This window comes from Plectropomus leopardus, chromosome 9 (assembly GCF_008729295.1).
Source record: "Plectropomus leopardus isolate mb chromosome 9, YSFRI_Pleo_2.0, whole genome shotgun sequence".
Taxonomy (NCBI): Eukaryota; Metazoa; Chordata; class Actinopteri; order Perciformes; family Serranidae; genus Plectropomus; species Plectropomus leopardus.
The window spans coordinates 1,964,997-1,980,625 of record NC_056471.1 but is presented as its reverse complement, the minus strand read 5'-3'; the positions used below and the strand labels follow the sequence as shown (position 1 = coordinate 1,980,625).

The 15,629-nt window shown below is 44.0% G+C and overlaps 1 protein-coding gene across 2 annotated transcripts in view; it reads left to right on the top strand.

Annotated features, from left to right (window-relative positions):
- LOC121947911 (storkhead-box protein 2-like) overlaps nt 1-8,432 on the top strand; it is a 71,381-nt gene extending 62,949 nt beyond the window's left edge. For both annotated transcript variants that reach the window (XM_042493098.1, XM_042493099.1), the window contains exons 3-4: nt 188-2,627; nt 7,840-8,432. In XM_042493098.1, coding sequence (XP_042349032.1) covers nt 188-2,627; nt 7,840-8,044 — 2,645 coding nt within the window. In that variant the 3' untranslated portion in view covers nt 8,045-8,432. The remainder of the gene's footprint in view (nt 1-187; nt 2,628-7,839) is intronic.
- Nucleotides 8,433-15,629: the final 7,197 nt, after the last annotated feature.

Genomic DNA, 15,629 nt, shown 5'->3' with positions numbered 1-15,629 from the left:
GGGAAGAAGAATAAGAGGACCTTATCGAATGTTGCATGAATGACATTTTGACAATTATGATTTTTTTCATATAACAAATATCCTGAAGTTTGATTTCTCTGATCTGCAGGTGATAAAAAGAGAATATAATATTGACTTGTGTGAAATGTGTTGGCTCTAACTGCCTCTTGTCTCTGATTCTGCTCAGGTGTTCCCACACCAACGGAGGAGGTCCTGCACCACACGCTTGGCATGCTGGTGCGTGAGCGGAAGATCTACCCAACGCCCGACGGATATTTTATTGTTACCCCTCAGACTTACTTCATCACTCCGAGCCTAATCCGAACCAGCTCCAAGTGGTACCACTTAGACGAGCGGTCGGCGGAGCGACACCAACAGCAGCAGCAGCACCAGAACCAACAGCAGCATCAGCAGACGCAGTGCACCTCCCCTCTCTCCGGCACCATCACACCGTCAACTTCCGGAGCTGTGCGAGACCGAACGCACCCCAAGTCCAGCCAAAACCACAGCGGGGGAGGGGGAGGAGGTGGGGATTCTTTTTACAACAACAGTTACCGTGGCGACGACCCCCCTAGCCACCACACCACCCTGCAGCGTAGATCTCCCAAAGACCACCGGGAGGCGTACTCGTCCCCGCATTCCCCCCAAACACCTCCTCAGCAAGCAGGAGGCAACACAGAAAAGAGTCGCAGCACTCTTGGGTTCCCCTTCAAGACGGATACGCTCACCAAACACCGAGGTGGGGGAGGAGCAGGAGGAGGAGGAGGGGGAGCAGGAGGGGGAGGGGGAGGAGGAGGAGGAACTGGAGAGATAGAAAAACAAGCAGGTGGAGGAAGTGGTACAGGAAGTCGGAAATTTGGTTTGAAGCTGTTCCGTCTGAGCTTTAAAAAGGACAAGGCCAAGCAGCTGGCCACCTTCTCCGCCCAGTTCCCCCCGGAGGAGTGGCCCCTGCGCGACGAGGAGGCACCCAGCCAGCTGCCCCGCCACGTAGAGATGGAAATCATCCGCAGAATCAACCCTGACCTCACTGTGGAGAACCTCGCTCGGCACACCGCAGTTATGAAGCGCCTCGAAGAAGAGCGTGCTCAGAGAAGCAAAGCGTCATCAGCCAATCAGAGCTCCAGGAGTAGGAGGAGTGGGGGCCGTCACAGGAAGCAGTCACAGACCAAAATCAGTCGCTCACACAGCAAGACGAGGGCATCCCGCGGCGAGCCGAGCGACGGTTCCCATCTGGAGTTGGCCGACAGGGACTACAGAGCCTACTCCTCCTCGCTGGCCCGCTCACCACGGGAACACGCCCTTGCCATGGAGCGGCAACGGGCCCGCCTTCACCTGGCGCACAGCAACCCTAACATCCTTGACTCCTCACACCTGCCTGTCACGCCAGAGTGGGACGTGTCCGGAGAGCTCGCCAAACGGCGCACAGAAATGCCTTTCCCCGAGCCAAGCCATGGCCCCTCAGCCCACCACTCCAAAGTCCACCGCTCGCACTCCCACACCCAGGAGAGGAAGTCCAGGAATGAACGCAGTGACAAGGCCAAGGAACGCTCCAGATCCATGGACAATTCCAAAGGACCACTCGGAGCAGGATTGATCGGACCACCTGATTATTACGACGACCGAAGCCGTTACTATACCGATGATGGCACCTTGCGAGCCAATCAGAGCTCTTCTCACTACTCTCGTGCCACGCCCCCCTCAGCTAAGCTACCTGTGGATGCTCTAGGGTTGGATGGCGGCAGGAGTTTAGAGAAGAGTAAGAGCAGGGACAGCCTGCCCGCCTACTCACCCAAACTACTGCCCACCGCCGTACCCCCTGATGATTACTTCCAATGCGCCGGTTCCTCTGAGGCTGCTCTCACTGCAGCAAACCCGCTGGGCACTCTGGGTAAAAGTAGCCATGATGGATTAAAACTGAGCAGCACTGACAGACAAATGGACAGACAGACACCCCATCCTCTAGAAAGTAAGGAGGACTTGTCAAAGGTGGGACCTAAGGGAGGCAGCTTGCCTCCAATACCCCTCTCTCTCCCTGATCCCCCACTTTCTAATGGACGACCTCCCCACAGTGCCTCCTCTGGTCAGGAGAAACGTAAGGAGATCTTTAGTAAAGACACACTCTTCAAACCTCCTCCCAGCCTCCCTTTGCCCGGCTACAGCTCCCTTAGAAAACCCCCAGCCCTCGCTTCCTCCACTCTGTCCTCGTCCTGCGATGCACTTGATTCCCAGGAGGCCTTTGATGCTCCCAAACCTCTGGTGGCAACGCCGTCTGCCCCTCCACAGGGGATCGAACCTACCACCAGTGCTGCAGAGGCCTCCTTCGACTACTACAACGTCTCAGACGATGATGAGCTGGAGGAGGGGGGGAGCAAAAGTCGAGGAGAGGACGAGAAGGCTGGAGGAGGTGTTGTTGGGATGGGAGGAGGAGGAGCGGGGACCATGCAGTGGCTGCTGGAGAGAGAGAAGGAGAGGGATCTACAGAGGAGGTTTGAAAGAACCCTCACCTTCCCTGGTGCTAAAGAGAACCTTCCAGAGCCCAGTCAGAACCAGCAGTCAGCCCACTCTGCCAGACTGGACAGTATGGACTCCAGCTCGGTCACTGTAGACAGTGGATTCAACTCACCACGGTGAGAACACCAACACACAGACTGCATACACCACTCTCATTTTCATTGAAATTGACCTGTCGCTAGGCCCCACCCCCTTAGCTCACTGAGACAAATGGTGCGCAAAACTAACCATGGCAGCTGTCAGTGTCAAAGACATATCCAAAGATGCTATACAGAACTTTTGGGGACATAAGCTCCTTATTTCACACAGAGGCCATCAGACGGGTCCTCACTGTGCCGTAGTGTTAGCATTAGCCAGCCTTTGCTTTCTTTATAACATTACAGCTAAGCTAACGTTAATGCTTTCAGTTGGGTAGGCTTAAACCACAACCTTTTGCTACAGTTAACACTGATGACCGTCTGTCAAATAAAAATAGTGAGACTAAGATGAACAGATGACATGATGAGCTAACGTTACGAAGCTGAAGTTGGCCATAATGTTAGCGGCTATTAGCTAACTTAAGCTAACATTACCTCGCAAAGTTTGCTGCAAAGTGACGTTATACACAGTGTTGCTGACGTAATGCATGAGGTTATGTATACTTGTCACTGCAGCAAATGTTGCTTACACTGTGTTGCCTTACTTTAGAACAAATGTAGACATTCTGGTTTGTCTTCTTTACATTGAGCTGACTGTGTGGTCCGTCACACAGCTGAATCCAAAGGAGACACTTTGCTCTGTGTATGTGAGGTTTAGGGAACGGGATAAAATACACTCCACTGTCTAATCTCTCAGGATATCTTGTAAAAGCGTTGAATTTATCAACACCCATGCACATCATTTGTCCATTTTTTAAGTTATAACTACATACATTTAAATAAAACTGCCAGAAAATCAAATTTCTGGTGCTTTTCTCTGGAGATCTTCGAGCAGGATGTCCGAGTGCCTTGTGTGCACACATTGTGTGCATTGTGAACAAAATGTGATTGACTTGTGTGTTAGAGGGCGGGGTTTAGCAATAGGTCAATTTAACAGATTGCATTGTGGGATTGGTAGCAAAAAGCTTCCATACATTCCTCTTTAGTTTTTGGGTGAGCTGAATCTGTTTCAGCCAGCTGGCACAAGACAACAGACTGCAGGGGACATTTGAACAAGAAATGATTTCCTCCTCTGTGCATACCCCCATCCCTCAGACACACATACACACACACACACACACGCAAACACACACAGACAAAACAGTTGTTATCAATCAATAATTATCAATTATTAGCTGACCAAATCTGGGTCAGTCCATTCAAACTAAGACCCACACCTAGTTATTGAATCTAAATCCAGTATCAAATTACTTAGTTAACCTTTTAACACCTGGATGGACATCAGTTTTCTTGTGCTGCATTTAGACACCTTTTTCAAGCATTACAACTTCTGAAAGCTGAAAAAAATTGGTGTGTTTTCTTAAAAAACATGAAAAAGATGAACAACTTCGAACGAAATGTTGTGCAAACCAAAAAAAAATTATTAATAATAATAATAATAATAATAATAATAATTTAGCTGGGGTGTTATTAGATAAAAAGAACATGAGGAAAAATGTCCAGAAAACTGCATTTGTAATTCTCTTAATTGCTCAAAATTGTGTTAAGACAAAGAAATAGCCCTTTCCCCTTTTACTTTTCGTTATAGTGGTTATTGTCAAGTAGTTTTCTTGTAACTTTTTATACAAAGTTCTCTCTAATTTTTGGGCCATTTATTGTTAAGCTCCTTGTCCCCCATTCCCATGTTTTCTGAAATAAATCAGATTTGCTCGGGTTTCAAAGGGTTCATCTAATTTGGTTTGGCTTTCAACGATTATAAATAAATTTACCCATAGCTTAAAATGAAAGGCTGCATCAAAATAATTCACTTATTCCTTATAGAGAATTGGATCGTGACATGAGCAGTTCAGTGGTAGTGAGCAACACAAAGCATTATGGGACTTAGGACAGCTATGGAGGGGAGTGATTACTAACAGACCTTGCATTTGAGTTTATGGCTTGAAACACAATGGAATGGCGAACCTTTGCCATCATAACCGTTCTCTACCCAACCCATAAACACCTGCATTAATCAATGAGCCAAACCTCAACTGTAAACCTGCAAACCAGAGCTAAAAGTCTCTTGTAATAACCATCACCATCATTATACTGCATGAAAGACAGCAAGCACTCACCCATCTTTTTAAGGTTATGCTTCAAGCATGATCCAGAGCACACAGCTGATACTTGTTTGATGTGAGGACATGGTTTTAGACCTAAATATTTGCAGAGGTAAATATTCTTACCAGACGTTATGACCATTGAGATTTTAATACAGATTTTTCTGGTCAAAAGCTGAAGAACAGAAAGCCTGAGCACAGCAGGGCTGATAATAAAGCTGCTTTCTGTCTGAGAGACACAGAGAGACGAAGAGAGGGAAAGAGATGGTTAAAGTTGGATTGTTGCATGCTTCTAAAAGTTATTAACTTATTTTTCACTTTATGCCTTACCATGAAACCAGTTATATTTTCTAACAACTTTATAGAAAGCGCTGACCATATTACTAAGTTGTACGGATTTGGATAGTTATTTGTTTTGCAAAGTAGCGTCATTTGCTTTCTTATTCCACTTCTCTCTTAAGAAATGTTGCATTTGCTCTTTAACTGGTCCATTCTTGGCTTTTTGTCAAGGTTAAAGAAGCCTGTCCTAAAGTATGGATGCTATACCCATAATGCTATGCGCTTGACACTGTTGCCTATTCACTATTGATACAAGGGTTAACTCTGTAGTGACCAGTAATAGGAGGGTTCTGATGCTTACTGATGATCATCTCCTGTATCACTGACAGGCACAGTGTCATGCCACAGTCGTTGTGCATTTATTAGATGGAATGTATAAACTGCAAGTCATGAAGTCTTAAGCAAATGTAGCCAGCTAAGGTTAAAAATGAACTGATACAGATATATAAGGCCTGAGGAGTGATTCTGGATCCAAAGTAGAAGCAGCTATCTGAACCCAACTACCATTTTCTTCAACATATCCTATCAATAACATATCTGCTCTCTGAACTTCCAAATGAAAGTTAGCTCTACATGGTTGCAGGGAGTCGACTGCAGCTGCTTACACTGTGGGAGATAATATCAGACAAGAATGAGCGCTGTTGTACTGAATTTTAGCAACATGGTTGTGATTTGGCCACATGGTTGCTGGATGAGAGCCGAAGATTATCACAGCCGTGCTAATATGCAGTACAACATCATGACCTTGAGGTGGGTAGGTTTCCATCACAGATTTGCACAAAACTTAAGTGATATTTTGGAAATGTTAATAAAACATAATTGCGAGATGACTGCATTTCCACCGAGTGATGTTCTGCGACTTCTCCTCTGGTGATAACATTCCGAGAAGTATGGTGTGATGGATGTTCAAAACATTAGCAGCTTTATTTCTTTTGCAGCCACCACACTAGCTGTTATTATTTCCAATCCAAGGCTACGTAGGTGTGTTATGGAGCCATAATGGAAAGGCAAGCCCCTTATATGTGGGAGCGGCCACATATGAGGGATTTCTGGGAGGTGATAGTCCGCGATTTCACAGAGGAATTATGTATTCAAACTTCTGGATGACCCACTCAGCTTTTGAAGAGTTATGCGATGCAATAACACCTCTTGTAGCTCCTGCTGTATCACGAGGGAGCCAGTTCCTACCAACAAGCACATAGCCATAGCTATTCATAAACTGGCTTCCTGTGCAGAATGACTCTTTGTACATCATGTGACCTATAAAAGTGAGAAAAAAAATGCCCGAAATACCACCTCACACGAGCATAAACACTTCTCTTTTTTCATTTTTTTTTTTTAGTTTTTCTGAAAGTGACGTTTCCTTTAGACATGTTTTATATTCACAAATTAAACAGATGATCCTCAGCCTCTCGATCCCACTATAACCTGTTCCTTTGGCCTCTCTGTTCTCCAACAAGCTGAATACAGTCACATCAGGGACTCTAGTCAGACACAGCACAAAGTCCTCACACACCTCACTGAAGGTCACAGTTCCTCGGTGAGGCAGAAGTCCTGCTGGGCAGTCCCATGTTAGCCTACAACTTTTTTTAAACCTGCTGAGGAACAGTAATGCTAACTGTAATCACAGGCAGGATGCCACCATCATTCCACATCCTTCCCTCCCCCTGCAACACACCAGTCAACCGTTCTTTGAGGGATCAACTATTTTGTCACATCATACATCCACAGTTTGTTTAGGTGTAAAACATGTTTGAAAAATGATCACATGTACAGTAGTGGCTGTCACACATATCTATCTAATTTAACAATAAATGTGATAAATATGAGTGGACAGGAGGGTGAGTGTGAGCAACGTTCTCTGTGTGACAATTAATGTTACGTTTCAACAGTTTGGAAAGCAGGCTGGTGTCCAACCTGGAGGCTGAGCAAAATCCTACTGTGGACAGGTCAGCAACAAAAAGTATATTAGCCACTTTAAAAAAGCAATGTTCTTTAAGGAGAACATAGATGTGGAGCTCTCTGTCAGAACTTGCTGTCTAAAGGAAAGGTAAGGGGGTGAAAAAAACTCAATACGGTTAAAAAAAGATGTTGATTTTTTTGATGGGAGTTTTTTTTTAAGGTGGCTAAAATACAATAAAATTTGCCGCTGCCCTTCCACAGTAGTACGTTGCTTAGCTTTTGTGTAAGCATTTCAACGTGCTTTCAGCATAATACTGTATGTAATACACTGACTATGGATAAGTACCTGCTCAATTCAAAAAATGCAAAATATCCCTTTAATGTGAACATGCTTTCAGTTTTAGGCATATAATTAGGCAGTTTGTGGGGTTTTGGCATTCAGGAAGGGGATTCTTCTCTCACTTTTTATGACGTCACATTGGCATTTATACTATGCCAAGTTTCTCTTTGTTAAGTTGCTTGTTGCCTCTATTCCGGGTTTTTGAAGAAATTGAATCTCTATACTCATGTTTTAAAGGGTTAAACAAGATTATAATTAGAATCGGTGTGAGTAAAGTGTTTGAGAGTATGAGTGCTACACTGTATTGGAAAGGTTGGAGTTAGCACAGCGATGGCCACAGTTGTGTCAGAAGTATGGATGCTGTGGAGAAGCACAGCTCTAATCCAGCTGCTCATTGAAGGTGTATTGCTGTGATGTGGCGATGGACAGAGATGTCTGTTATCCTGTTGTCCAGCTCTTCATCTGCTGCTGTGCTTGTTGTTTCTCACTGTGTGTCTCTGTGTCTCTGCAGAACAAGGGAGAGCCTAGCATCTAACACCTCTTCCATAGTGGAGAGTAACCGTCGGCAGAACCTGGCACTGAGCCCCGGCCACCTCGGCATCACTACCGGCAACGGCCCCCCCTTCTCCTTCCGTGCAATCCCAGAACCTGCCGGCACCCAACCGGAGAAACTCCAGAAGCCCAGCGCTTGCCTTGCGTCAATCACCAGCGTTTAGGGGCAGAACTAAGGGCTGGGTGGAGTGCCGAGAGCCAATGGAGAGAGGCCAGAAGACAAAAGTCCGACCCCCAAGGACTGTTACATCTTAGACTGACTGATCAGTGGAGCTGCCACAGACCCACTGTGGAACTATAGCTATTAACACACACACACACACACACACACACACATATACACTTGGACAGATACAAACAGAGAAATTTAAACTACCAGGAAACTGCTGTCATCTCACAAACACACACACACCCACACACACAAACACACACACAGAAACAGACATATACACACCAGGCCACTGGGCAGACTCTGACCATGTCATTCTACAGCCTCTAGTTTACACACTGCTGTTGTGTTGTTTCACTTTCACGTGGGTTCTAGTGTGTGTGTGTGCGTGTGTGTGTGTGTATGTGTCTGTGTGTGTTTGTGTGTGTGTGTGTGTGTGTGTGTGTGAGGGATGGGGGTATGTTTGTATAATCTGTAATCTCAGGTCATGTTATTTCCACTCCCATTCCAGCTGCTCCAGATCAGCGCATTTCCCTCTAGTGGTGTCTGGTGGTATTACACACTGAAGAGCTGCAGCTCTGCTGACTACTGTTACTGATAATACACACACTTTCACTGATCCAGCTCACACTCACTCTGTCTCTGTGAGTGTCTCTGTTCTAAATTCACCACTGGCACACACCTAAGTGCAGTGCTGAGAAATGATCATGAATACCTTTGACCATCACTCCAGAATGCATCATCAATGTGAGGGGGTTAGACAGTCTGAAGCTCAACTGTCCGCTGTAACACTCTGTGTAGGATGGAGCTGAGCAGTTATGTGTCTGTTGGATGCCATGATGCCCATTTGAACTGCCTGAGCATGTAGCGCCAGAGATGAAGATGATGACTATGATGATGATGATGAGTTTAGTTTGCAGACTGTTTAGTATGTCATGGGGACACATCTTTTCCCACTTTCTCTTTTTTTGTCCCCCTCATGTCCACCGGATGTAACTGCGTCATATTTCAGCCTGTGCACCAATGTCGACACACGACACACGCCCTTTTCTCCACTCCACTATCGAAGCAGACTATAATAGGTCAAACAAGTACGGTGGCCCTGAGAGCTCATTGCTTCCACTGTAGATAAGAATATATTGACCCCTGATGTTCAGCAGCACAGGGACAGGCTGTTCGGGGAGAAAACACACAGAGAGCTATTTGAAGAAAATAAAAATTAATGTATTAAAGAAATTAGAGGAGACAGTAAAAAGGAATATACAGTATATACATACCTTATACAATATAAGTGAATTTATATATGCAGTGCATACATAGATCTATTTATTGACAGTTTATATGAATTTAATCTTTAATGACATGCTGCATTTTGTTTTTATGGTCATATAGCTAAGGTGTTTTGTCCTGTTTGTGTACAGAGTCACACTAACAGCTGCTTTTTAAAACTCCCGCAATAGGTTGCACACATAAAACATCAAAATGTCACACCCATGTGGAACCCATAGTGATGTCTCTCCAGCTTTACACAGAGCCTGTATCGACACTGTTACTTCCTCTGCTCCCGGCTCAGATGCGGGACAACTCTGCCCTCTCTTTCTGCGACTGGATGTTATATAGAGAACAGCAAGGCGGCAGGGCAGTGTGATATTCAGTCATAACATTAGAAACAAAGCACCTTCATTACAGTTAGCACTTAAAGCAAAACCAGTGACGCAGCTGCATCCAGTGGGCAGGAGGGGTTACAGTCATATCCCTGATGAGATTCACAGCTAAAATATCACTGACTGTTTTCAGTGGATGGGAAGTGAATCAGAAATGAGTCCTAGCGTGAGAAAATGTAGGTGGTGCTGCATGTGAAAGGCCAGCGGAGGTTGTCCAGGTTCAGGAGGAGCAGCTGTACTGGCACTGTAGGTGGCTGAGCGTCCAACAGAGACTGTGAGGTACGAGGTGATAGAGAAAACTCATCCAGACCAGTGTTATACACAACAAGCAGGGATGTGACGTCTTTTATGATTTCAGTATTTCTTTATTTATACACAGCTGAATCATTCATTGACATTTCTATCAAGATCATGACTACTTGAGTTTGAATCCAGTCCCTGAGCCACTCTCATCTGGTGCTAAGATGTATTATGGTCAGTGACGGTCATGATAACAGTCCTAATAAAAATGCGAATGAGAGTTTACATAGAGTAAATGGTTGCTTCACTTGTATAATAGGTCTCACCTGTGTACTCTAAATGGCCATGTAGTTCCTTCTATGAAGCATACAGGTGAGCAGGAGTGCAGACAGACTGGGTGGCCGCTGACTATGGCACAGGGAGATTTCAAATGTGTTGGTCTTATTGTAACCAGGCCTGAGCTGAGCTGGATTAACCTCTCTCAAAAAAAAATCCTGCAGTCCTATAGGTGAATCATCTCCCATCCTCCTATTGGCTCAGGGAGCTGTCAGTCAACCCAGTGTTGTCGTCCTATAGGCTCCTCTACAACTACCTCCACAGCAGCAAAAACACAGCCCGTCCTTTCTACTATCACACTGTCATCAGCCTCTAGCCTGTGAATGTCTGCACACACACACACACACACACACACACACACACACACTTACATATATACACTAACACACTACACATCAAAGTGCTGGACTCCCTATTGTATCCCTTTCTTCGCTAACAAGGTTTTTTCTAATGGTACATGATAGCATTGTAGTTCAGCTGCCACTCCCCCACCCCAAACACACACACACTCCTTCTACTCCTTCTCCTCTTATTATGGCCTCTGGTGGCACATGACTTCCTCTGCAGAGTGAACCTCAGTCCTGATCCCAGACAGGGCGTTCAAATAGTGCTGTCCCTCTCATCAGTCAGATGTGCAACATGACCTCCTGACATACAGCGATGCAAGCTAACCCCGCTGCGAGGCACAAAGACGCAAGTTTCACATTCAGGCTGATTAAGGATATGTACAATTTAAGATTCCAGATAAACTGCATGTGCAAACTTTTGGGTCTGTGTACAGTCGCCCACACAGATGTCTGCATGGACGCCATAGATATGACATCACAATGACTCTCATAACTACATGTAAACTGTAAATTTACCTTAAAGGGTTCAGTTAGCTTTAAATCAAACTTGTTCATATGACGTGTCATCTGAACATGTCTACAGTCCCTCAGTGCGTTTGAATGCACAGTTAAGTGGAGCTACAGTCATAGCTCGATTAGGCCATTTAATCGGACTGCTGTCCTTGTCCCAGAATACAAGCACTGGGGAGAATCCATTTTATTGACGGAAGTATGTCCGACGACTCCTCAGTAGCCTCAGTAGGTGAAGATACGTCCCCTTTCAGCTAGTTGCTATTGGACCTTCTTTCGGTCTACCTATTACGTCACATACCAAGCAAGTTAGTAAGCGACAAACGGGTTGCATGTCAAACGGTGAAAACATGGATAACTTTTTGGCGCTGTACATTTCGTACGTACCCTTCACTTTACTTTTTGTAAAAAAATTAGAAGATCTTGTGTTTTTCACAGCTTTCCTCTACCAATTCTTGCTGTTCAACTTCTGGGTCAAAGCCCGGCGTGGGAACTAGCACAGGAACTATGGAGCATGAACACCTAGGCCAGTTCAGGTCCAGATGAGGCACATACATGAAAAAGTAAATTGACCCCCAACTGCATAGTCCAGGTGTGTTACTCCACCTTCAAGAAATTTGACTTAGTACAATTTCAGTCAGACTAACATGTAAAAGTCCAGTATTAGTCAGACTAGCACAATAATTCCACCTTCTAACATCATGTAAACGCACTGAGTGCTTCTGCCTGTTCTGAATTGCCACATCTGCCTTCGTTTCCACACTTGAAGATGGGAAGAGCATCTGAAATGTTTGGCGTTCCTGCTGATCTACTAAGCACTTTGTTTGAAGCTTACTGACCCTTTAATTGTGCCTCAGTGAAAGATTCACTGTTTTTGTTTAAAGAACAGTGTATATCAGGATACTTGTCACTCTCACTTTGAGTCAAACTTGCCCGCTGTATGTAAGGACCTGGTGTTTTTTAAAATTGTAATTATTTTCATAGATTTCCTGATGTTCACTCAATATGAGGTGCTCAGTTCCCTCTGCCCTGCAGTCCTTGTCCCAGCTAACTGTATTGTTGGTCTGGACATGTGTCATTAGTGTAGCGACAAGATCAAGAACCCTCACTGGCTTCCCACCTTCAAACACATTATGTTTGTGGGAATCAAAACTCCTGATAAGCTGGATCTTTAAGGCCCTTTTCACACCTGAAAGTCTGAACCAAGGTTTGCATTTTTGTTGCATTGTAGATTGGTTAGATCTGGTTAGTTTTGGTTTCAAATTGCATTATGTGAGCACATTAAGGAACTATATATGACAGAACCTGTTCATGGACAAACTCAGACCTACACTGTACATTTATGACCACTTAACTTCACAGCTGCTTCGATCAACACCTGTCTGATCTGAGAGCAGCCACATCACTTTTGTTCAGCCACACACACACGCCCACACACTGCACACAAGTGCAATACTATCATCTGATGATAGCCGAAACCTGGTGCAGTTTGATCTGGACCAAGGCCACCTCTTTTTGTTGGACCAAGGTTTGGCTGTTTGGTCCAGACCAAATTAGGTGGGTGTGAAAGGGCCCATAATCTTCACAGCCATGTCCTCAGAGCAAATGTAATAAACAGTTTTTACATGAATACTTCTTTGATCCAATAACGAACATGTAGAATGTCTCTGTGTATGACGTAAGAAGTACAATCCATACCACTGGAGTAGGATCCTACTCCCTGACTAACTGTTGGCTCTTAGTTCTCATTCTACCGCTGTATTCAGTCCTGCTCTGCATCTTCCCACTACACAAGGGTACAACCTCATGTCTTATCAGTACATTAAAATGTTCAGTATGCTTTGCTTCTAACTACTGATGATAGGGCTTAACCCTTCTCTCCCTTTGTACCAGGGCACCGGTTACTCTTTCCCCAGTAGACTGACATTTCTCTTCTACCAATATGGTCACTACTCCATCAATATGTAATGACTCTAATATATGTTTTACAATTAAGAGATCTGTTTCACTGCTTGTCTTGAGTTTTAGTCCGTGGGGTGCTGGGGACTAGCAATTCAGATTGTAACCCCTGTTCTCCAAGTATTCTGGGATTGTAGCCCATAGTCTACAATGTCTGCAGGGTTGTAATACAGAAGTTGGTGAAGATACTTAATCATCCAGGTCATGGTATTTCTAGGTGCTATTCTGTAGGCATCTGGCCTTGCTTGAGTTTCTTGAAGACTTTTTGTCCTCGAAACACCTTCAAGAAACTCAAGCAAGTCCAATTGTTATAACATAGGACTTTAGGACCTAGAGATACTGCTAATGGGTTTTACTCCCTCTTCGCTCAGTATTCTGGGAGTATACTGTATCTGTCATTGGGCTCCTCTCTCTGCTCTAATGCAACAGTAGGCTTCCAATCCATTACAAAGCCCACTGTGGGGTTTTGGTCTTGACAAAATAATTGCATTAGGATTCTAGTCCCAGTTATACCTCTAAAGAGAGGTTTGTAGTGCCAGTTGTACCCACATATTTGGGCCTTATTTCCTATTCTTTGAAATTCTACAAAAATACACCCAGAGAAGGAGCGATAAATCCAGATCCCGTTTTTCAAGTCCTAGTCTCTGTTCTACCATTACCATTTAGAGGGGTGCCCTGTTCGTATAAATACAGTAGATTCAGATTCTGTTGTACCACTAATCTTGGGTTTACCACTACAGTTTAATCTCTATCGTACCACAGATCAGGGGTTTTAGCTCCTGTTCCACAGCCACTGTGGGGTTCTTGTCCCTGTGCCACCAGTTAAGGGCTGGTGGAGGTCATGAGTTCCATCCTTCATGTCTGATGATTGCACTGCCCCCTTCCCAATTCCTCCCTGCTACTGTCTGGCCCAGTGGCCCACCATCAACCCTTAGTCCCCTCCAGCCACAGCCCTGTAACCTTCCATCCCTTTTCTACACTGACAGTCCATGAAATGTCTTCCCTTAACATCGGCGGTGGTTTATAAAAATGGAGGTTCAACAATAACATTGTTTCTAATGGTGACGGTATGTCATACCTGTAAATGATGTTTATCTGTCATGCCTAGTCAAATAATTTAAACAATAAAAAGAGGGATTTTTTAAATGTCTATAATATCTGAAAGTCCCTTTGATGTGTAGTACTGGTGTTACCGTTGTTGTAGTGTATGTGATACCCTATTGGGATTGTGTTACTTTTTAAGATAATAAAATAACAATGTTTGGTTACACCACTGTTGTGTGTTTTAATGTGCTCAACATTACTGCCAGATGGGAACCCTGTCCCGAAGGAACTGGGGTCCGACTTTAAACAGGGGCCTGCAGATAAACAGGTAACACAAAGGTAACTGAGCCCTAGGAACCACTGATAGAAGTTCTTGCCTTTGCAATATTACAAACTGCGCATCTGTTGCAACATTGTCGAGATAAATCACAAATAAAACCAGTTGATATAAATAGATTCACCAGCCTGATTTCATGCATATAAACTCACACCTGTAATTACTGCTTATTGCCACAGTAAACAAAGTAGAGATGTTCATAATTGTATTTTTGATATGAGTTGTGGCTTGCTCCATGTTTTTGAATAAGTTATATGGAAACCCTCCGTACCAACACTCTGTGCTGACCGCTGTGATTAACCATCTTTGCTCATATTCAGAAGACGTCTTGTCATTTCAGCTGTGGATACTGTGTGTGAACATTGTGTCATTTTTAGTGTAGTTAATTTGGTAAAGAGGAATTAAAATGACAACACAAGTTTGCATCCTGATAAGCAGATGATATCTAAGAACCATATTGTCTGCTGTTGCATACACTATTAAAGGGAAACAGTCACTTTTTAAAAACATTTGGGGTCTCTTTCTACAATATATGGAGACTAATGATCTAATTTACATGATGAACATGGCGGGAAACGTATGAATGTAGTGGTCCTCCTTTTAATACTTACCAGTTCTGTTCCATATGAGCTGTCTGAATTTTACACAAGGTACAAACAATTTAAGTATGACATTATAACAAAATCAACTGTTTTGAAATGTCATGTATAAATTAATCCTTGTTTAGTGTTGTTATTGATGTTATAATTGCATTTTTTCATCTATCAAACGTCTGACATGCAGGGGAAGATCTCATTTTATCGTTGGACATTTATAATCCGTACTTTTGATACTATTCTGAAGAGAACACAATTGCTTCTTTGTTATTAGAGGATAATTGAAAAATTAATAAGGATATTGCTGGGAAACACATTTCAAACGGTGTTGTGTGCTGTAGCCAAAGCAATAAAATAGTGCTTGTGCTTTGGTGAAAAGTAGGAAAGACTGTACATACTGTAAGTATAAAATCCTAAATTGCCATATTGTCTAACAGTTGAGTGCAGACTGCAGGTCTCTACCTGCTGACCAAGCTGTTACATGTTCAGCAGAGCTATTTTCAGTCCTGCCTGAAAGGATTTTAAACACCAGCTGCAAAAAAACTCT